Source organism: Spermophilus citellus (genome assembly GCF_964194105.1).
Source record: "Spermophilus citellus genome assembly, chromosome: 2".
In the NCBI taxonomy this organism is placed as follows: Eukaryota; Metazoa; Chordata; class Mammalia; order Rodentia; family Sciuridae; genus Spermophilus; species Spermophilus citellus.
Window position 1 is genome coordinate 54,348,442 of NC_138183.1, and position 23,460 is coordinate 54,371,901.

The 23,460-nt window shown below is 33.7% G+C and overlaps 1 protein-coding gene across 3 annotated transcripts in view; it reads right to left on the reverse strand.

Moving 5' to 3' along the window:
- The window catches only part of CNTLN (centlein), a 332,078-nt gene that overhangs the window by 108,440 nt on the left and 200,178 nt on the right, over positions 1-23,460 (reverse strand). For all 3 annotated transcript variants that reach the window (XM_081278288.1, XM_081278287.1, XM_081278289.1), the window contains exons 14-15: positions 10,478-10,569; positions 2,804-3,327 (exon numbers count right to left, since the gene is read on the reverse strand). In XM_081278288.1, coding sequence (XP_081134414.1) covers positions 2,804-3,327; positions 10,478-10,569 — 616 coding nt within the window. The remainder of the gene's footprint in view (positions 1-2,803; positions 3,328-10,477; positions 10,570-23,460) is intronic.

Below are 23,460 nucleotides of genomic sequence, written 5' to 3' on the forward strand. Positions count from 1 at the left end.
GGAGTGAAATGATTGGATTGAGAAAGCTGTAACCTAATCGTTCCATACTAGTTTGAATGGAAAAACAGAACATGGTTGGATATGGTGGGTTACTGGGTAGAGCGTATGTATCTAGGAAGGCGGCATCCTCCTTATGGTCCCTTCATGCTTCTCATTTCTTTCTGGCTTTCCCTGAATATTGCTTCCTGCTTCCACAGAGACATTCTACCATGATGCTTGGGCCCAGAGTTATGAAGTCAACCCACCATGGACAGAACCTTCAATACCATGAGCCAAAATAAACTTTGTCTCCTCCAAGTTTCTATATTATGCTTGTTTTATATATGAAAAGACTGAGTCACGGTAAGGTCAAATAATGTGACTATAGTTACAAAGTGAGGATATTAGAGCCAAGTTTTGAACAGTGTGGCTAAAGGTTCTATGTACCTAATTGCTATAATTATTGTAAATAAGTAGAGATAGTTGAGAAAAAAAGTATTTTTTCCTTTACCTGTCTAATATTCTCAGAGAATCTAACAGAAGGCAGATTTATAAGAGAAAAGTATATTAATCTGTTTGATGTAAGTTTTACATGACATAGGACACTTTATAAAGAAATATGAGCTAACTGTAAAAAATCGGGGAACACTTTTGCAAGGCCTCTTCATTCAGATTCCTCTTCTTTGGAGATAAGGATGGTCATTTCTACTAGGGATATAAAGGGTATCTCTAATATAAGGATCTTATGGCTTGTTTCAGGGAAGAAAAATGGAGAGTTCTTCCAGCACCTGACATTTCTTAAATTCCTTCAGCTATATTTTTGAGTAGGGTGTCCTGAACTCCACCAACAAGAGACATCTATTTTTAAAAGCTGATAATGGAAGAAAGATAAAAAAGACTTTAAGACTAAGGCTGAAAACTCTGAAAGAATCTAAATGGCATGAGCTATTTCTTAAACAAGAAATAAGAGAGAATGTTAAAGATTATTAGTGTATTTTAAAATAATTTTGAATGAAAATAAAATACATTGGCAGGAAAAGACAGAAAGTTAGGGTAAAGAAAGAGAATCACAAATGTTTGTGATATGTTTGGGAAAATAACAAGGCAAGTAAGTAAAGAATTTAGTAAGAGAAAATTTATGTAGACATTTTAGTTGTAGGGATGAAAAAATAATTGTTTTCCTTCTATGCTTTTAAGTTCTCTACTGGAGCCACCATAACAAAAGACATATTAATAAGAGAAAAACAAACACTTTCATCAATGTGTATCACACATGTAACACAGAAATACCACAGTCACATTGTGTATCACACCTGCAACATATATACAGAAACTAGAAACCCTTTTCCCCAAAGCAGACCATAAAGCTTAAAACATATTACTTTAACCTTCTCCACTTTAATAACTAAAGGTGGAGAAGCTAACTGCAAAGAAATTCTCTCACTTACCTTGTGTGTAATAGATTATAAGACCCTCATTCCAAAAAGGGTCCTTCCTACCTTACACCAAGGAAGAAAGAATGCCAAGAAAAGAGGCTAAGAAGAATATGAATACACACATCTTGCCTTGTAACTCCCCTTTGGTTTATTATATTAGACTATAACCTTCAGTCTAATCACATCTCTATGTAACTATTTACTCTTCATCTTATCTAAGCATAAAAATGGAGTTTTACATGAGTCTTCCAGTCTTCAGTCTGAAGGCTACCTTATCATATAAAACTGATTAAATAAACTATTATGTTTTCCTCATTTTTTATATGTCTTTTATCATAGGAATGTCAGCCCTAACCCTTATTATGGATTAGGTATGGCATCATACCATTTTGCCTTTATACTAGTTTGGAAATATGTTTCAAAAATTTTTCAGTTGTCTATGATTAAGAAAACTATCCACAGTCTTTTCAAATCTAAACCAGAACCACTGCTGTAAATTTAAAAACAAAACAAAAACTATGAAAAATAAAGGGAAATATATGCCATTATGAAACAGGCATTTTTAAACTATAGCAAATTGGATAATTTGTTAGCAATTCTGGCAAAAGTGAACTTCCCTATTACCTAGGTATAAAAAAGAGGTATTGTCTCATTGATCTGCCTTGTGCTTCAAGTGTATATAAAAGTATAGCCACGGATAAGAGAAAGAAATAATATAGATTTTTAGTATTTTCCTATTGCTATTTACTAAGGGTTAAAAAATTTAAGGAGTAGGAATTTTTATAACTTTTAAGAAGTAATTTTTAATGACCATTCAATTAAAGTTAGTACAATGACTTTGCATAATACATACATAAAATAATTAGTGAAGATGGTTCTTAATTTAAAGGATGTTAAACAGCTTGTAGACATCTGGTAACAAGCTGAAATGGGTCATTCAAAATTTATCTAACTAAATTAGGGGGGGGGAAATGTTTCTCCTCCCAGGTTGGCATGTCACAAGATAACTAAACTGACTTAGTAGGCTTGCCTGGGAATCCTTAGCTGTCAGTGGTGAATATGCAAAGGGCCAGCAAATTAAATCAACCTGCCAAACTGTCAATTTCAAGCCTCATGACTGCATGAAAATAGCATCACTGGAAGAAATCAAGCATTGCGTTCTTTTGGGTTTCCTGGCACCTATTCAAATACTCATGCAGTTGTGGCTAATTTTGCATGCAAATTTCAGTCAATAAGCTCAGAACAAGACCTCCCAAGATATTTCAAAGGATCTGACAGTATTTTTTCTGAATACCAAATCGACAGTAGTTGAAATTCAACCTCCATTTGCCAGTGCTTTACATATGCACGGTGTCCCCACCACAGAGCTAAATTAATGAGAGCCTTACCTGCTTTCACTCACATCCTCCCAGCCGTCCTTGCTGAGGTTCTCAAAAACGTTGCTCATAACCTTGATGGAGTGATTGAGAACAGTGTGGTGACGACCCACAGAGCACTTTTTCTTGGCAGCTTTAAATTTAACCTTGGTCGTGGTTGTCTTACAATCATACTGTCCAGATCTCCCTTCTGTGGTGGCCATCTCTAATCCAGCTTTGTCTGCTGAATGGTGCAATTTCATCAGCCCTTCATTTTCTTTTCTCAATGCATTAGCTTCTGCCACTTGTTTCCTTAGGGAAGCGACTTCTCTCTGTAGCTCACTGATTTTTCCTTGAAATTCAGTTTTGTCTTTTTCAACATCTTCACTTTTCTTTCGTAGCTCTTCTAGCTCTTTTTCTCTAGTCTCCGCATCTTCTTGATGCTGTTTTAAGTGAGATTTCAGGAAATAATTTTCTTTCATTAATTTTTTATTCCTTTCTTTTAATTTTCTTGACCTTTTCTCAAAAGATTTTAGCCGATTTTCCAACTCAATGACCTAAACAAAAGAGTTTAATTTACCTTTTTAAATAAAAAAACATAATTGCTGTATTTTTATTCTCATTTCTAACTAATGAAAGAAAAATTACATTGAGCACAAGGATAAAATAAATCTAAGGTACTTAATTTCTAAATAATTCTAAGGTGGTATAGATGAATACATTCAAAAATGCAATAATACATCTGTTGAATATAGGACAGATGGTAAAAGAAGTTAACATTCTATACAAAGTGACACAGAACTACGTATGCTAATAAACTGCAGAGTTTTCTAAGACCATAAACGCTTTGAGTATATATTTCACTCATTATGAAAAAAAAATATTTTCAGAGTAAAACAATTTATACAGAGTATTAAAACAGATATATGAAGAAACTCTATTAGTAAATAACATTTATCATATGAAAAAGTGATGACTAAGTACAAAGCAGCCTATCACAGCTGCTATTTTTCCAAATCAGAAAAAAATGTAATTATAGTAGTCATGTGGCCCTACTATGGCCCGTGATACAAAAAAAAAAAAAAAAAAAAAATCACCAAAAAAGTCTAAAAGTTAAAATTATAGTGATTTCAAAGCTGCATGTCAATTAGTTTTCCCATTTATTTCAATAAATATGGTTCATGTTTTAAGACATGGTAATGGTAAATACACTTCCTGACCTTAAAGAATTTCAAAAACTACAATTTGCATACCTAAACCTAATAAAGGATATGATCTAAATGCCAAAACTCTGAGCATCAAGGAAAAATAATTAATTTTGATTTAAGAGTATATAAATTTCATGGAGAAGTTGACTTAGATTAAGATCTTAAAAAATAAATAACAAGCCCTACTACCATACTGCACTGCAAAATCACTGAACATTTTATGTCAAATTAAAAAAAAAAGTGGGGTATGACCATTATGTGAAGCTTTTAAAAAAATGGTACATCAAAATCATTTATTTCTAAACTGTCTTTGGTACAGGATGCATAGAATACTTGGATATATACATAAACGCAGTGGTGATTATGTGGGAAAACTTACCTATAAAGTATATTTTACTATTTGTAAAACAGTTTTCATAAACATGATCTCTCCTTATCATCTTAAACACATGAGGTAAATAGAGCCATTGATTATCTTTCCAGAGTAGAAAACAGACAGCAAAGAGAGAATCTGAAAACTTTAATTACATATAGAGATAAACATTTTCTACTTTGAACTGGAACTCACATTCAGGATTTTGTGCCCCTTTCTATTATCCTATAAGCCATCTAAGAAGAGTTACTTAAATATATATGGAAAAGGAACAAACAATTAAGCCAGGAAACAACTGAAGACAAGCAAGAAATCTAAATGATTAAAAACTACACATACTCATATGTATTTTTAAAAAATCTGTGGAGATAATATTTTCCCTCTCTACACTGTGTGTGTGTGTGTGTGTGTGTGTGTGTGTGTGTGTGTCTGGGAGAAGCATTTTTGATAACTTTGATAGTTTGAATACTTGATCCCTCCAGAATTATGTTAAAACCTAATTTGGAATAAGGGCAGGGCCCTCATGAATGGGATTAGTGTCCTTATAAGACACCCTAGAGGGCTAACTTGCTTCTTCTATCATGTTAGGAAATAGCTAGAAAGCACCAACAGAAAGAATACACGGAATCTGTGGACACCTTAATCTTGGACTTCCAAGACTCCAGAACTGTGTGAATAAATTTCCATTGTTTTTAAATTACTCAGTTTATTGGGATTTAGTTATAGCAGCTTGAAGGGACTAAGACAACAATAAATGATGTGAATTAACAATATTCCAGAAACGTACAAGATAGCCAGGTGTGTTGGGACATGCCTGTAATCCCAGTTACTTGGGAGGTTAAAACAGAAGGATTGCAAGTTCAAGGCTATCCTTGACAATTTAGTGCAAACCTGTCTCAAAATAAAAATAAAAATGTTTAAAAAGGACTAGGGGGGCTGGGGATGTGGCTCAAGTGGTAGCTCGCTTGTCTGGCGTGGGTGCGACCCGGGTTCGATCCTCAGCACCACATACAAACAAAGATGTTGTGTCTGCCGAAAACTAAAAAATGTAAATAAAATATTTAAAAAAAGGACCTTTAAAAAAAAAGGACTAGGGATGTAGCCCTGTGGTAGAGCATACCTAAGTCCACCCCCGAATAAAAAGGAATATATAAGATAAAACTTGTACTTATTCTTAACATTTCCCAGTTTAGTGAACTCTATAATGATGAATATAGAAAACTGTGTTCCAAACACAAGTTTCAGGTCAATCTAATTTTAATCCCTTCATTCCACAGTATGATATGGCCCTTATTAGACCTTTTCTTGACTGAGAGTAGAGGTTATACCAGACTATTACATATCTTTGTGTATTTCTATGAGAGAGATTATGTTGTTCCTTCTCAATGCAATTACTCTATTGGAGAGCAGATTAGTGTGACAAAAAAAAATAGTGTTCAAGAAAATATAAACTCTGGCTGATCCTTGTTACTTCTTCCAAATCACTCTATCTTCAATTTTTATTCTCACTTTAATAAAATATGCTACAGACAAACAAGAATATTACCTTTATACTCTCTCCAACTTCCTTTAGTAGGGCTTTAAAGACTACCCCAAACAATATACTTCCATAAATACATTTTAAAATATTTTAGCATGTCCATGGTAGGGTATGTAGAATGAATTCTATTTTTAAAAACCACTATTTTGTACAAACAATCAGCTGCACTTAACACTGACTTTGGAAATGTTAGTATAAAAGTATAAATAAGAATCAGTGTGAATTAGAAGGAAAAGAATTTTGAGTCAGGTCTGTATCTCATTTACAGCTCTGGATGATTTAGCTGGTAAGATAATTAACCCATTTTACCTTTAGTTTTCTCATCTGAAAGATAGGACTAGTAATGTCTACTATGCAGGCTTATTATGAGTATTAAACATGATCATAACAAATTCTGGAAAACAACAAGTTCCAAACAATTATCATCGTTATTGTTTCTATTATTATTATCTTAACAGCTGCCTATTAAAATTTATTGAGCTAAAATATAATTACTTATTCTAAGTATGTTGATTAGCCATTAAATAAACTTTATAGTTTTGATTAAAGTAAAACATAAACAAATATGGTAAGTAAATACCTTAAATTTGAGATTTCAATTCTAGAAATTAGAGGATTTTTATTTTCCTTTTGATTAACATCTATTTAAGTTTGGGTACAATTCAGGAAAATTTTACATATGTTAGGCTCAGTACACAATACCCCAAAGAGTGTTACTTTGGCAAGCTGAGTACTTTGAACTAAAGGGCATTGGAAGGGCCTCAGAAGAAAGGTCTCTCTGACCTCCTGCCCTTATGTTTCCCTACCGCATGATAACCAAAATTTCATTGAAACTCCAACTCCTCTCTCCCTAAAAATGTCATAATACAAAGAAAGGTCACTCTCTACCTACTCTTTTCACCTGCCCCATGCCTGGTGGGTGGGTGGGGGGGCTGAGAATATTACACAGAAAGGCCATAAAGAATCTGAGCAACCAGGCTTTTCTGGGTTCTCCTCCTTAGTCTGTTATTGGGTCATATACTTCTCCCCAATTCTTTTCAACACAGCTTTCCATGATTCATAGAATCTAAGCATAAAAATGGATAGTTTTAGGGATGGAGCTCAGTGGTACAGCGCTTGCCTATCATGTGAGAGGCCCTGCATTCAACTCCAGTACTGTCCTCCCAGGAAAAAAAAAAAAAAAGATAGTTTTCCCTGGATCTTTAGGTCTTCATTTCTGAATCCTTGCACATCACCTAAAACTTTGATTAAATAAATTTATGCTTTTCCCTTAACCTAACCTTTGTTGTACAAGTGTTACATCTCTCTGCCCTTACACATACTAACTAAAAAGGTCTGTAGTTTATAGTCTGTTAACAACCAAATGTGAATCTAGTTTAGTCATAAGAACTGTTCAAAATTATTTGACTTTAAGTTTAAAGTAGAGGACAGATAACAAAGACACTACTTCTAAAGATTTTGAAGAGAGAAAATCCATGGTATCTATTAAGGTATTATTCAAGGCACGTCTCAAGAACTGTTAAAATTACTTTAAGAATGAAAATCTGAGGAATTGTGAAAGGCATTTGGATTGTGTTTTAAATCAGTTCAAGCCTCTAGTTTATCTCAGTACTGAACATCTAAAATAATAAGTATCCAAGAGTTAATTCTTTTCATAACTGAAATAAAACACCTGTCATTGTAAAGTGTGTACATTAGTTTTATAAGTCTGCTATAACAAAGTACCATAGAGTGAGCAGCTTAAACAGAAATTTATTTTGTCTTAGTTCTGAAGTTTAAAAGACAGAGAACAAGGAATCAGCAAGGTTAATTTCTTCTGAGGTTCTGCTCATTTCACTGTAAGTAGCAATCTTCCCTGTGTCACATGGTTTTCACTCTGGTTTTTGTCCTAATTTTTTTTTATAAGGATACCAGTATACTGAATTAAGGACCTAAGCTAATAACCTTATTATAACTTAGACTCTATCCAATTCTGATATAAGAGATTAGAACTTTGACATGTAAATTTCCAGAGGACATATTTCAGTCAATAACATTATGATATGCTAATACTTTATGTATATATGTGACTATATGACCAATATGATTCTGTAACATGTACACTCAGATAAATTATACCCCATCTATGTATGATATATCAAAGTGCATTCTACTGTTATGTATAACTAATTAAAATTATAAAAAAATTAAAAATTATAAAAAAATAAAATATGCTTATCTACTTCATTTCTAATATATATACAAATATTGTTTGCATCTTGCTACTGTCTTTTAAATCAATTTTGAATAAGTTTCATATATATCCTTTTAAAATAAAGATATTCAACCAGGAGGAATTAAAGCACAACCAATACAACTATATTAGGTTAATTTAAAAAGTGGCAAATTAGTATCTTAATTTGACACACACTCCAATGAAAATAATTTCTCTTGATTTTCTAGGTCTTAGAGTAGATTCTGGATCTATCAGTCATTTATGGTAGTTAGAATGAAATAATAGATTACTATTGGATTTTTATTCTAGAGCAATAAACAGTAACATTACATATTCATAGAAACAAAAATTATACAAAACCTGGCAAACAAAAATATTGTTTTGAAACAAGCATAAACTATATGAAATCTTGGCTTAGTAGTACAGATAATTTTTCAGTTATTCCTTTTACTTTAAGATAAATGAACATGAACATTTCTTGTTTTCAGTTACTATGTTTGTTGTAGGGGATAGAGGAAGCAGGGCACGGAAGATAGCAGGAATAAGTTTTATTTGGCTGCAGCCAGGTTTGGGTACAGCTTTCAGTGTAATCAATTAATCCCCTGAATCTCGAGTTCAAGCAGTTTCAGAACTTTATACCCGGCATGTAAGAGGAGGGGGTCAGAAGTTCACAATCTGCAGAAGTTCACACATAGCAGCTTTTTCTTTCACTGTTTTGGGCAAGTTAACCCTTCAAGAACAGTGCCTGAGAAGGGGAGAACTTCTTCTCCCCTTCCCCCGCCCAGCTGTTACCATGGAGCCCAATTGGTAACTTCTCTTAGAAACTTAGACATCTCAGTGAAGTTCCATCTCAAGGCCAGAGGCCTTGTTAAAAGATTTGTCTTTTTAAAATCACATTTGCATTTGCAAACACACTTCTACAAACTACTATATTGGATAAATGTTTGTGAAAAACTAGTAAAGGTGCATTCAGCACCTGGAGTGCTGATTTCTTCTAGGCCAGTGGCCAAGTAAAATAGAGCAACAGGAAAATAGGAAGTTTACCTACATTGAACTCTTTTGTAGAGGCTCTTTTGCTGATAGTCCTAAAATCAATTATGGTAAAGATTTCTAGAGAAGTTTAGTTAAGATTTTCTGTGGAGGAGGGAGTGCCACTACTTGTTAATCCAATATATATGCCATTCAGAAACAATGAGATGACATCCTTTGTTATCTGACTATATACCAAGTGTTAAATGTACAGGGAATCACATCATCTGCTATAAATCACTAGATTTCCTACAAGTCAATTCACAGATACAACAAAAATAAGTACCTACATTTAAATTTTTATTTACACACATGTTCATTTCCAGTGTAATGTATTAAAGATTTATAAAATATAAAAATCAATCCAGTGTTGTCAAATGAGAGTCAATTATAAGACTAAATAATTTAAAGATCATTTTAATAATAATACTCAAAAATGTTAATACAATTGAGCCCATTTCATTGAATTTGATAATAATGTATTTATAGAAAAAAATATGACTAAGTATAACATTATAAAGCTAAATGTTAAGATTTATTTATTTGGGGGGAGGCATAGGGGATTGAACTCAGGGGCACTTGACCACTAAGCCACATCCCTAGACCTTTTTTTATATTTTATTTAGAGACAGGGTCTCACTGAATTCTTAGTGCCTTGCTTTTGCTGAAACTGGCTTTTAACTTGCTGCAATCCTCCTGCCTCAGCCTCCTAAGTCACTGGGATTACGGGCATGCACCCCCGGCACCAAGCTAAATGTTAAGATTTTAAAACAGCATTTTACCATCAATGAAAGGCAAGCTGTATTTTGACTACAGGGTTGACAACAGTCTTACTAAATAAAAAGCTGTACTAAATCATATGGCAAATTGTTATATAAAATGGGATAAACTATGCATATTTTCAAGTACAAAATGGTAAATATACTGGAAGTGTAAGAGCTCTAATTATGCTCCATTTTTTGGTCCAAATATTGTAAATCTGTACATTTGTTGTAAAGTAGGACAGAGTCTCATCATGACCCATTTTAAACTTAAACTGCTCAGTTACAACTAATAAGCACATATCATCTAAATTCTGTTAACTTCAACTGTTTTCAACACTCTCCATTTTATCTTTGAAAATATTTTAGTCTATGTCAATGGAAGCATAGTGTTTACACATTTATATCACTAACATTGATTTTTTTTACCCCATTTTGGCAAGCCAATGATTTTGAATTATGAATTTAAATTAAGAATTCACACAAGGTTTAAGTTCATGAGCCCTCGTTTTAAAATATAATCCTTTTTGTTAAAATTCAGATTTAACTTGCTCAGCTCAATATCTTAAAGATTAGACTACCTTCTGTAATGTCTGCTCCGATATTTCTTTCCCATTCTTCTCTGGAGTACTCTTCTTGACCCCATCATCTTCACGGTATCTAAAGACTTGTTCTGGAAAGAATAAATAATATATTATGGTGCTTGTACATTGCAGAAACACTGTCCTATCATTTTAAGAAAAACTGTTCTGTGGTTTTTCAATTATGAATAATTGAATATATTTTTTGTTAAGTATTTGGCCAGTAACTAAATAGTGATCTTTTTCAAGATTTTCAGTCACACAATTATATGTCTTTGTAGTGTCGCTTTTTTTTTCTGTAGTGTTAAGATTTTCAAAAGTACAATAGATCTGCAGGTTAACAATGCTATACTTTTATTCCCATTTTCATTCTTTTGTAGACTATTCCCCCTTTGCCTTAAAAGCAGAATTCATTGCCTTTTTATCTACACAGTCACTACTAGTTTTGTTCTCTGAATCTTGTTCCCTGCCAGGAGGATCAGAGTGATTGCTGAACAAAGCAAACAGTAACAGAATTAGGGTGGACTGAAACTGTAACACCCCTACTAAAACCTTTTGTTCAAGTGAAGGATCCATGAGCTTGGCAAGGTAAATCATAAAAATCACGTTTCCAGAAAAGCTATGACTTCAAAATAAACAGAAACCTAAGTATATATATTAAGTTGCTTCTACAAGTCATTTCCATGCTGGTTATGCAACTAACTACCAAAAACCTTTTGAACTAAGCAAAAATATGCAAGTAACTAAACAACTGCAAAGGAAAAAAATGATAAATTTTCTGTTAATATTACTAAAAAGTGAAATTTACTAAAACCTGTAACATTTTTCTTATCAGATAAAATGTAGTCACAAATTGAATATATTCCTAATGTATTATTCTTGGAATATAACATTTCTTAAAGAACAAAAAAGGGGCACAAAAGAATACACAAAAGCTGAAAGGATACATATCTGTGTTCGCCTGAGATGATTTTGCTTTAAAGTATGCTTGACTACTGTAGGTCAGTGTAAAACTTTGATTAATCAACAAAGGAAAAAGAAAACAATATTATTCTCTGTAGAGTAGAAATCCTCTTGGTATAAACAGTGACTAACAAGTTTGTTAGAGTGAATTAGGCATTTCTTTTGTCTTTGAAACATGACATACCCAATTAAAACTTCTGTACTCATGAAATAAATAGAACACTATCCTAAGGATAATAAAAGCTAGAATAGGTAGAATTTGCTATCTGGGGAATAAGTACCTTTACCTTGATAATAATCTATCCATTCCCAAGTTTCTTTTACTAGTCCCTTAACAACATGGTACTGAATTCATTTAAAATACTCTTTAAAAAATAAATAAATAATATGCAAATACAACTCATCTGTTCTAGTCATTTAAATATGTTACAGTTCTGAGTAAAATATTTACTCTTAAAAGTTCTATAGTCAAAGAGCACAGAGTGCTAACAATGGCTAAATAATGCTAATAAAAATAAATGCTAAAAATTGATTAAATAAAATTCTCTGATGCTTTTTTTGCCCCAGGTATATGTAAGACCCTCTGATAAACTGGATAAATGTATTCACCTGAGGTTTACTGTTGAAAAATTGTTTTGTTTTTGCCTTCAAAGGTTTTATAAAGAACATTCAAGCAGTTAGACCCAGGGCATAGAAAGAAACAAGGAACCAATTCTCTTGTCTTCATTGTCTTATCTTCAAAGATCTTGGAATTTGGGAAATGAACTAAGAGAACATAGCTAGAAACATATACTTTCTTTTTTTTTAAGACAATGGGTGTTAGTATGATCTCACTTCACAGGAGGTTTATTTTTAAGATTTTAGTTGTAAATATTTAAATCTACTATAGAAATTCATTCTGATTTGTAATATTTCTTAGGTGTTTCTTCTCCCTCCATCTTTTTAACTTTTAATATGTATAGTTTAAACTTATTCTATTTTCTATATTCCTATTTTAATACTCTTGGCTTACTATAGGAGTCAAGAGGACTTCATCCACTCCCTCTGAAGGTTTGAGTCTTTAATTCTGTTGACATAAACTGACAATAGATTCACAGGTCAAAAGGTACACCATTTTGCTAATGCACACATGGGCACAGGAACAAAATATGAACACTAAAAGAAAGGGTAGCTGGTTGAAGCTTCAATACTCTCTCATTAGGGGAGAAGGAAATGGAAGACGATATTAAAAAAAATTAAAGAGCTAAGTAAATGATTTTTTAGGAAAGGTAAATGGGCCTGAAGAATAGACAATAGACTTGGATAAAGTGAGGGGTTGAACTGCACTAACAACAATAATTGTCTTATCATGCAGATAAAAACTCTTTCACATGATAATCATCAGAGTAATAAACGATGTCTTTGGTACAAAACAGTGGACACCTTTTAATCTTCTTTTCTGTGAGTTAGTCTTTGTGGTTAAAGAGATTTAGAAAGGGAGTCCAAGACAAGTGCTTTTCTTTTGGAAAATTTCCCTTTAGTCCAATAGGGAACTTCAGAAAGAGCTTCTCTCTGAGCTAGGGTGACAGAAACAAGGAAAGTTAGAGAGACCTCGATTCTAAGACTGCTTCGAAGGCCTTCCAATTTTCCTTCATTCAAAGTGCTTGGCATGACAAAGCATCATACTTTGAGATACTATTTTCTGAGCCCCGTCACTACATTAAATAACTAAATTCCTCTGCAAATTTTAACTGCTTATTCTCCAGATTCTTTTAACTATATTAACATATTATTTTAACAACCTATTAGCATAATTTTTTCCTGATCTTGATATGATGCTCCCTACACATACTTTCTTAAAAGTCTATTAGCGAGTATACCAATTTGTGAGATTAGAAAAGAAGAATAAGTATTAATTTGTGTATGAACAATTTCCCAAAGAATAATGATATTTCATTTTTAAGAAAAGCAAAATAACAGTTTTAGTATAGAAGTACTTATAATACAATAAAAATATGTATGTTTGATTTTGCCTAGAGTTCCTGAAGCAGAGCTTCTAAAACCTTTAGAATTTCCTGATTGATCAAAGGAGCATCTTTTATTATTCATGAAAAGCTCCTTTCAACCATACCAGAATTCATGCTAATGGTGGATTCATATATAACTTCAGGATATATATATAACTTCATATATATAACTTCATATATAACTTCATATATATAACTTCATATATATAACTTCATATATAACTTCAGGATAGAGGGTGGTTGCCAGAGAAATTCATCATGTGATCAGAAATCTGGAATTTTTAGACCCACTGTCAGATTTCTGTAGAGGGAAGAAGAAGGGCTGGAGATTGGATTCAATCATCAATGGTCAGTGATTTAACCAATCATGCCTAGGTAACAGAACCTCCATTAAAAAGACCTAACAATGGGTTTCAACGTGTTCAATGGTAAACACATCTAGGTCTTGGGAGGGTGGCAAATCCATAAAAGGCATGAAAGACTTGTGTCCCTCCCTCCATACCTTGCCCTAGACATCTCTTCTATTTGGCTATTTCTAAGTCAAATGCCACATAACAATCTGTTTAGTAGTAAATAAAGTCTTTTTCTGAGCCACTCTAATAAATTATCAAGTCTGCAGAAGTGTTATGGGAACCCCCAACATAAAGTTGGCTGGTCAGAAAAACACAAATGGAAATTTGGGATTTGCCAATGGGCATCTGAAGTAAGAGAAGTCTTTTGGAACTGAAACCTTAACCTGGAAGTCTGCACTGACTGAAAGTAGTGTTAGAATTGAAGGAAGGAGGAAACATCCCATTTAATTGCTGTCAGAAGCTTGAAGAAAATCAGCTCAATCAGTACAATTTCAGAAAAATGAATTAGGAATAAACATGTAATAATCAGTGAGACCTGCCTTACAAAAAAACTTTTATGTTTTGTTAAATGCTGTCTTACATAAGATAGATTCACTGATCATAATTTGACCTATCTTCTCTGAAAAGTGACCATAAGTCAATAAAAAATAAAGTCCCATTTCTCTTGGAGGAAAGCAAGAAATCAATTGCTTTTGGTGGATAGGACAGAATCTTTAGTCATTTCATATGACCACTACTATTAATATGTGGCATATCTTCCTTGAGATTCAACCTATACCCTTTGACTTTATCTCAGAAGTCTTGGGAAGAATTTATTCAATCAGTTAAGTTAAAAGAGAAGTAGGTCATTTCTGTCACCAGTCACAACTATTCTGAAGAGGATGCTGCCAGAACAATCAAAGCATATTTTTCTATGAAGAAATGTGGGGAGATGGAAGAATGAGTAATTTTTGTTTGCTTGTTTATTATATTTTTGCATTTTCTTCATTGTAAACTATACCTAGTACATAGGTTTCTTGGCCTTAAAAAATGTCTTTAATCAGGGATCCGTGATCTCATTAATTCACAAGGTTGGGTTATAAATATTTGAGTATGCTATATTCAGTTCCTTTACCTTGTAATACCCTCCTCTTAATTTTATGCTATTTCTTAAGCCCCTAATATGAAAATAATTTTAATATTTTAAACTATTTTTTCTATTTTCAAGTGTTTGACTACATTTTAATCCTTATTTTTACATTTAAATGAATTAGCTTTGGGAAGTTTAATATTTGAATTGGTGTTTATAATTTATATAACAAATTATTTGTGCTAATTTACTTTTGTTGCAACTGATTTTAGCATTTCCCTATATTCCTGATATTAATTCTCTTATTTCTTTAAAAAAAATTTCTTCATCTTAAATTTACTACTTACATAGTTTGTTTCATTTGTTATTTTATCTATATTTCTTTTTTTAAAATTTGTTCTGTTTAGTTATATACATAACAGTAGAATGTGTGTTTACATATCATCCATACATGGAATATAATTTCCCATTCTTGTGGTTGTACCTGATATATAGTTACACTGATTGTGTATTCATATATGAACATAGGAAAAGTTATGTCTCATTCATTCTATTGTCTTTCCCATTCCCACCCCTCTTTCTTTCCCTCAATTCCCCCATCCCAATCTGGTGAACCTACTTTATTTATATTCTTAATGCAACAGGTAGAAGGAAGCTTGATCTCAAGTGTAATATTAGCAATCCAAAAACTTATATGTATAGATTATGTAAAATTATATTAATGTGATTAAAATTAATATTTATATATATTTATATATGTAAAGTATATATTTTATATGCACAATGTACACAGAATATATTGAGGGCACAAAGAAAAAGAGCAGAGAAAGGCTTCTGATTAGAAGGGATACTGTAGTCCAAATCTTTCTAGATGGAAGTGACAGGAAAGAAAGAGAATATCAAGCACAACTTCCCAGGACTATTAGATGATTAACACATTTTGGCTTTTATTTTGTCAATTTTTCATTCCACGATAGAAAATTAAAGCTAACCATATGAAATATAAGACCAATGAAGAAGGCAAAGGTTAAATAGCAATGGGATTAAGGAATTTGGGCTTTATTCTCAATAGGAAATTACTAGATTAGGGAGTAATATAACATCAGGAGATCTATATCCAGGAAGAGTAGGGCTAGAGGAAATAGTCTTATATTGATCATGGAAATTACAAGTAGAGTAAGAAAATCTGAGTTTGACCATCCCTTTCTTTATAAAAAAATAAAGTACATGGATTTATAACAATTATTTTCTTTAAATATTTAGGCACAAAGGTATATCCCAATAGATTAATTACTATGCATTCAATTATGGCCATAAAGAATTACTTAATATTAATTATTCTAAGAAGTAAATAATATTTTGACATTATTATTGCAAATGAAGTTTTCACTTTATTTGAAAAAAGCATGAAGGTACTTAAAAATGTTCCCTTGACTCATCTCTATGTCAAAATAAGGTACCCATTTCCCAAGGTCTGATTTTATTCAGTTAGATTCTTTTGGGTATGTATTCACCCACAATCTTTTCTTAATATTAAGGAAAGTTGAGATACTTGCTAGAAATTACAAACTCAAATTTTCCTCTGCCCATCTATTATGAAATTTCTAGTGTTTCCATTTAATATTTATTAGGGAAAGTCTAAAATTTATAATTTATTTACTCCATTCTGGATTGAACCAGACCATCTAGAAACCCATGTATTTGCAACCTGAGTATTTTCTGGCATTGGTTTATACTTTTGAATCACAGGATGGTATATTATTATTCAGCAAATGCTTTATTAACTTCTCTGGATCTGAAATATAGATCCCTGCTCCACTGTAGTTAAGGTTGGCCATGTGATTTGGTTTGACACATGGAAAAGAAAATCTCTATTTTGTCTTCATTTTTGAAAGATATCTTTGCTAAGTATAGAATTCTACATGGACAGGTTTGTTTCTTCTTTTAGTACTTAAAATGTACTTTCCTACCTCATGGCTTCAATTGTTTCTAATAAGAATTCTGTCATTCTTTGATTGTATACTGTCTTTAAAAAATTTTTTTTTTCCTTTCTATGCTGGCAGGAGAATGAACTCCATTGGACCTTCCAGTCTGGAGATTGTTTCCTCTAATCCTTTTGAATGATGTTTTTCCTTAAGCTTGGGTAGTTTCCCTACATCCATGTGCTAATTTAGTACTTAGTTAACAACTTGAGCAGGACCTTCTACATATCTTCAAAGCAATGTCGAAGAGCAGATTCTCCAACATAGCATCCTCTCCAGCTTTCTTGATCACACTGGAACCCAGGATCTTTCTCTTTAATTTAGGAAGATTTCCAGACTTCACTTAGGTTCTTCATTTCTGTGCTGTGGCTTATAAATTCTCTAGGCAGCAAACTGGGGTAATTATAATTTTGTGTCCCCCTTCTCGGAAATGACATAGGTTATATACCCAAGGTATAAAACCCATTTTTTGCATATATTGTTTAGTTTTTATTTATTCTATGGGAAGGGTAAATTTGGTCCCCCAGGCCTACTTTTATTGAACATGTTTTCCCTGGATAAATCCCAAGCCTAGGTGAATAGAAACTTCTTGTAGTAGATACATTTTACTCCTGCTACCTATTTGCCTCTGGCTATTTTTACAAGTTAAACATATCCTTTGAGCATGTCCTCTGAAATCAGTTCTACTCCCCTATATCTCCCATCTGAATGCCTTATGCCCACATCACACTAAATGTCTTCACTGAAAATTACAGTTCATTGAGTAATAAATCGTTACTGTAATCCCACCATCTTTGCCAAGAATTTAGCTATGTAGTAGAGATCTGAGCTGCTAAATGTTTGAGTAGCTAAGACAACAAGCCAAAATCAAAGTTATATATTTGCCTTTAATTATTTACTGAGATATTATAAGGAAGAGGCTGAAAATGGGGAAGTGCCTACTTTTGTATTCTATTTTTCTCTCATCAGCACTGACATGGGAGTTGTCTTAATATCAAGTGATCTCCAAACAAAAGTTTCCTTCCACTAGTTTTGTGTACCTTAAGCCTAAGACAAGAGCCAGGAGAAAAAAAGCACAGAATCAGATTTTTTTTTTTTTTAAAGAGAGAGTGAGAGAGGAGAGAGAGAGAGAGAGAGAGAGAGAGAGAGAGAGAGGGAGAGAGAGAGAGAGAATTTTTTTTTTTTTAATATTTATTCTTTAGTTCTCGGCGGACACAACATCTTTGTTGGTATGTGGTGCTGAGGATCGAACCCCGGGCCGCACGCATGCCAGGCGAGCGCGCTACCGCTTGAGCCACATCCCCAGCCCAGAGATTTTTTTTTTAATATATATTTTTTAGTTGTAGTTGGTCACAATGCCTTTATTTTATTTATTTATTTTTTATGTGGTGCTGAGGATCAGACCCAGCGCACCACATGTGCTAGAAGGGTGCTCTACCACTGAGCCACAACCCCAGCTCCCACACTGGGTCTTTAAAATGAGGAAAAGTGTTTTCAAGTTTATTGCAAGTTCTCTACTTCCTAAGTAGATCTGTGCAGAGGAACCCTCAGCCAAAGGGCAACCAGTAAAGCAGCTTCCAAATGGAGAAAGGACATAGGCTAGGGACACAGATGTTTCTAAGAGTATGTTGGCCAGGGAGTCTTGGGCACTTGCTCAGTGACCAAGTAACTCCCTTTCAATACTGCAGAACAGTGGCTATATGCCAACTCTGGTTGTAGGAGGGCAGCTTTCCCCTATAAGGCACACCATTTAAAGTCTATGTAATTACCTATGGTCAGGCCTGAAAAAGTGCATATCCAAGTTAGCCAGAAGCTAGACAGACTCCTCCATCTTTCTTACAACTCCAAGAATATTCATAAACATCACTTATGGTGTTCATTACTGAAAAACTGAGGGCCTGTGTTTCAATTAAACAATACAAGAAATAAGCGAATGGGAAAACTCATTCATAAAATAAGCATCTATTTATTGCAGATGGGTATGTGAGTTGGTTGAAACAGTTATTCCTGTTGCGAGTCATCTAGTCCAGCTCCGTTTCAGTCTAGTCTGTTAAAGTTAAGTTCATTTCTCCACATTTCTGATTCTTGACCACAAAGGTGCAAGTGTGTGTGTGTATACACACACACACACACACACACACACACACACAGAGAGCCTTTGAGGCTTGGTTTTGATACTGACATAATGTAACTTCCACCCACACAACTTTGGCTAAAGTAAGTCACCTTGCAAATTAGCAAAGACCCTTAGCAATTTAGCAAGACCCTGTCTCAAAATTTTAAGAACAAGTAAGTAAGAAGGACCAGCAATATGGTTCAGTAATAAAGTACCCTGGATTCAGTTCCCAGTACCAAAATAAATAAAGAAATAATAAAGGTGACAATATTTATGATACAACCTCAGTACCTCCTTAACACATGACCATAACAATGTTCTCTTTTAAAAAATAAATGACGTCGAGAAAGTTCTGGAGGGAAAAGATATTGTCCAATAAAATTATACCAAATTTATCCCTTAAAAATAAAGATAGTTGTAACATGTTCTCAAAAACATAGGCTCTATGGGCTGGGGATGTGGCTCAAGCGGTAGCGCGCTCGCCTGGCATGCGTGCGGCCCGGGTTCGATCCTCAGCACCACATACCAACAAAGATGTGTCTGCCGAGAACTGAAAATAAATATTAAAAAAAAAATTCTCTCTCTCTCTCTCTCTCTCTCTCTCCTCTCTCACTCTCTCTTAAAAAAAAAGAAACAAAAAACATAAGCTCTAAGAAATACAGCAGTTGTGATTCCTTCTTGAAGGAAAGAATACAGTCAATTATATCTGGTTAACCAAGAAAAAAAATACATATACATATTTGTGTGTGTGTGTGTGTATAAATAATTAATTAAGCTAGGTGTGGAGGCACGTGCCTGTAATCCCAGTGGCTCAGGAAGCAGAGACTAGAGGATCATGAGTTCAAAGCCAACTTCAGCAATGGTGAGGGAGTAAGCAATTAAGGGAGACCCTGTGAGAAATGTTTTTGTAAAAATACTGGCATTTATCTTGCATAGCAATATTTTAATTTAAATGCCCCTTGTAGAGAGCAGGTATGCCCTGTTCTGAGTTATTCCATGATGTACAAAATAGCAGTTTTCAGGCTGTGCCTAAATCTGAGTCACTCCATTTCATACAGCAATAGTTTGTCATCAGCTAGTTCATTTTGAGTTTAAGTGCTGAGGTAGAATGATTCTACACCTTGTTTATATAAGTAAACAACTACCATCTGCCTAGCAAAACCATAAGGCACAAATTGATAAATAAATTAATTGTGTTAATAAAGATGACTATTTGTGAATTTACTGAATTACTCACAAGCCCTGCATGAATGTATCAAAATCATAGTGGAAAAATCAGGTCTATGAGCTAATCAAACCAGACCATCAAATAAAGCAACCCTTTCACTCAAGGCCCATAAAAGGAGAAGTACCCTGAGACTGGACACAGCAGCACACTAACCCTGTTACCTGGTATTTTCAAGAGCCTTTCCTAGGAAAATTTCCACAATGATGAACCTTGGAATCTTTGTCCTTGGACTTTAGCAGAGTACAGCTTCTCCTGCCCTTGATGACCACTTGTAGTCCACTTCAAAGTGACACCTCAAGCTGATACTCTGAAGCTGTCATCCATGTGGACCTTGGAACTTAGAATAAGTTCCTGAACTTTGATAGCTCTGCACCCTGAACAAGTTCTTTGGCTGGTTCTTACTTTTATGAACCACCTACAATAACAGCATTCATATCTACTTTCTGCTTTTGCTCTCAGTTCAGGCTCCTAAAGCCCTGTGGCTGCCCTTAACCCTTTCTCAGTCTTTCTATACATATATGTATGTATATGTTTATGTATATGTGTGTGTGCATATATTTTTGCATGGGTGAGTATATGTGTGTATATTTGTCCAAAATATAATCTGAGTGTTGCAGACATTGGAAATTAAGACTGGAATTAAGGAACCTGTAATTGTCTGGTTTATGACTACCAGGTAACCCACAAGTATTCAGTCAACTGCCATCAATAAATGTAGTGTGTAGTATGTGAATTTATTGGTATTAAATAAATTCTGACCCTGTGGAATGAAATAAACATGTTTGGTCTCTGTTAAAGACACCGCGTTTACAATACTCCTAAAACTGAAATACTTTAAAAAATATATGGTAGTTGTATCTTCTATATTTTTGTAACTTTTCTTGCTCAACATAGAGGGAGTTATACTATCTCTTGAATCAATGAAATATTTATCTAAAGTTTAATAGTTCATTTACCTCTTTTAAAGTGAGTAGTCTTGGAAATTGAATCTAACACTACACATATGCTAGACAAGTGCTCTACCATTAAGCTATATCTTCAGCCCTTTTTAAAATTTCTTTAAAATTTTGAGGTAGCGTCTCATTAAGTTATTCATGCTGGCCATCAACTTGTGATTCTCCCACCTCAGTCTTCCAAGTAGCTAGGATTATAGCCTTGTGCCACTGCGGCAACTCTGATTTGAATTCACCTCAGCTTCTTTCTATTTCATTCCAAATAAATATAATCAATTTAAGCCTTTTTGGGGGCTGGGGTTGTGGGCTCAGTGGTAGAGCACTCACCTAGCATATGAGAGGCCCTGGGTTTGATACTCGGCACCATATTAAAAATAAATAAAACAAAGGTTTTGTGTCCAATTACAACTAAAAAATAAATATTAAAAAATTTTAAGCCTTTTTTAAAAAGTACATAAATTATGGAATTCTTTTTAAATAATTAATTTATTATGTAAGCTATTTCTATATAACCATTAAGGGATGGCTGATAATGTTAAAAATTTTATTTATAATTGTTCAAAAACTAGGAGTTTCTTCTTTGCTTTATTCTTTATAACCTTTCTTATGCTTAAATATTTATATCTGCATATTTTTTCAAAAACAATGTTGGGGGCTGGGGATTGTGGCTCAATGGCAGACTGGGTACATCACATGTGTGAAGCACTGAATTCAATTCTCAGTACTGCATATAAATAAATAAATGAATAAAATAAAGGTTCACCAACAACTAACAAATATTAAAAAGAAAAAAACAATGTCTTTATTTTTCAAAATGTAAACCAAAGATAATACCTCGGGGACACCAGTATTTCAAGAGTAAATGGAAAAAAGCCCAGCGAAAGAGAGAGAAGATACAGACAAGAGCAGGAAAAATGCATGCTTCAGAAGATAAAAATTAAGTAAGCTTGAAATGTAATGAAAATTAAAGATGTAAAAATGGAAGGGTTCAGATACTGGTTTTTAAAAGTCAGCAGTGACCTAAGTAAGGGCAAGTGGAACAATAGGAATTGAGACAAAAGCAAGAAGAAGGATAAAGTAAAATTAATTATTAAGTATAAACTGTCAACAACCAAAAGTACAATGGAAATAATGAGACTGAAGAAAATTAGGTAATAATAAATCCTGTCATATCAATCTTTTTTTTTATTGGTTGTTCAAAACATTACAAAGCACTTGACATATCATATTTCATACATCAGATTCAAGTGGGTTATGAACTCCCATTTTTTACCCCAAATACAGATTGCAGAATCAAATCAGTTACACGTACACATTTTTACATAATGCCATATTACCAACTGTTGTATTCTGCTACCTTTCCTATCCTCTACTATCCTCCCTCCCATCCCCTCCCATCTTCTCTCTCTACCCCATCTACTGTAATTCATTTCTCTCCTTGTTTATTTTCCCATTCCCCTCACAACCTCTTATATGTAATTTTGTATAACAATGAGGGTCTCCCTCCATTTCCATGCAATTTCCCTTCTCTCTCCCTTTCCCTCCCACCTCATGTCCCTGTTTAATGTTAATCTTTTCCTCATGCTCTTCCTCCCTGCTCTGTTCTTAGTTGCTCTCATTATATCAAATAAGACATTTGGCATTTGTTTTTTAGGGCTTGGCTAGCTTCACTTAGCATAATCTGCTCTAATGCCATCCATTTCCCTATAAATTCCATGATTTGTCATTTTTTAGTGCTGAGTAATACTCCATTGTGTATAAATGCCACATTTTTTTTTATCCATTCATCTATTGAAGGGGATCTGGGTTGGTTCCACAGTCTAGCTATTGTGAATTGTGCTGCTATGAACATCGATGTGGCAGTATCCCTGTAGTACGCTCTTTTAAGATCTTCAGGGAATAGTCCAAGAAGGGGAATAGCTGGGTCAAATGGTGGTTCCATTCCCAGCTTTCCAAGGAATCTCCATACTGCTTTCCAAATTGGCTGCACCAATTTGCAGTCCCACCAGCAATGTACAAATGTACCCTTTTCCCCACATCCTCGCCAGCACTTGTTGTTTGACTTCATAATGGCTGCCAATCTTACTGGAGTGAGATGGTATCTTAGGGTGGTTTTGATTTGCATTTCTCTGACTGCTAGAGATGATGAGCATTTTTTCATGTACTTGTTGATTGATTGTATGTCCTCCTCTGAGAAGTGTCTGTTCAGGTCTTTGGCCCATTTGTTGATTGGGTTATTTGTTATCTTATTGTTTAATTTTTTGAGTTCTTTGTATACTCTGGATATTAGGGCTCTATCTGAAGTGTGAGGAG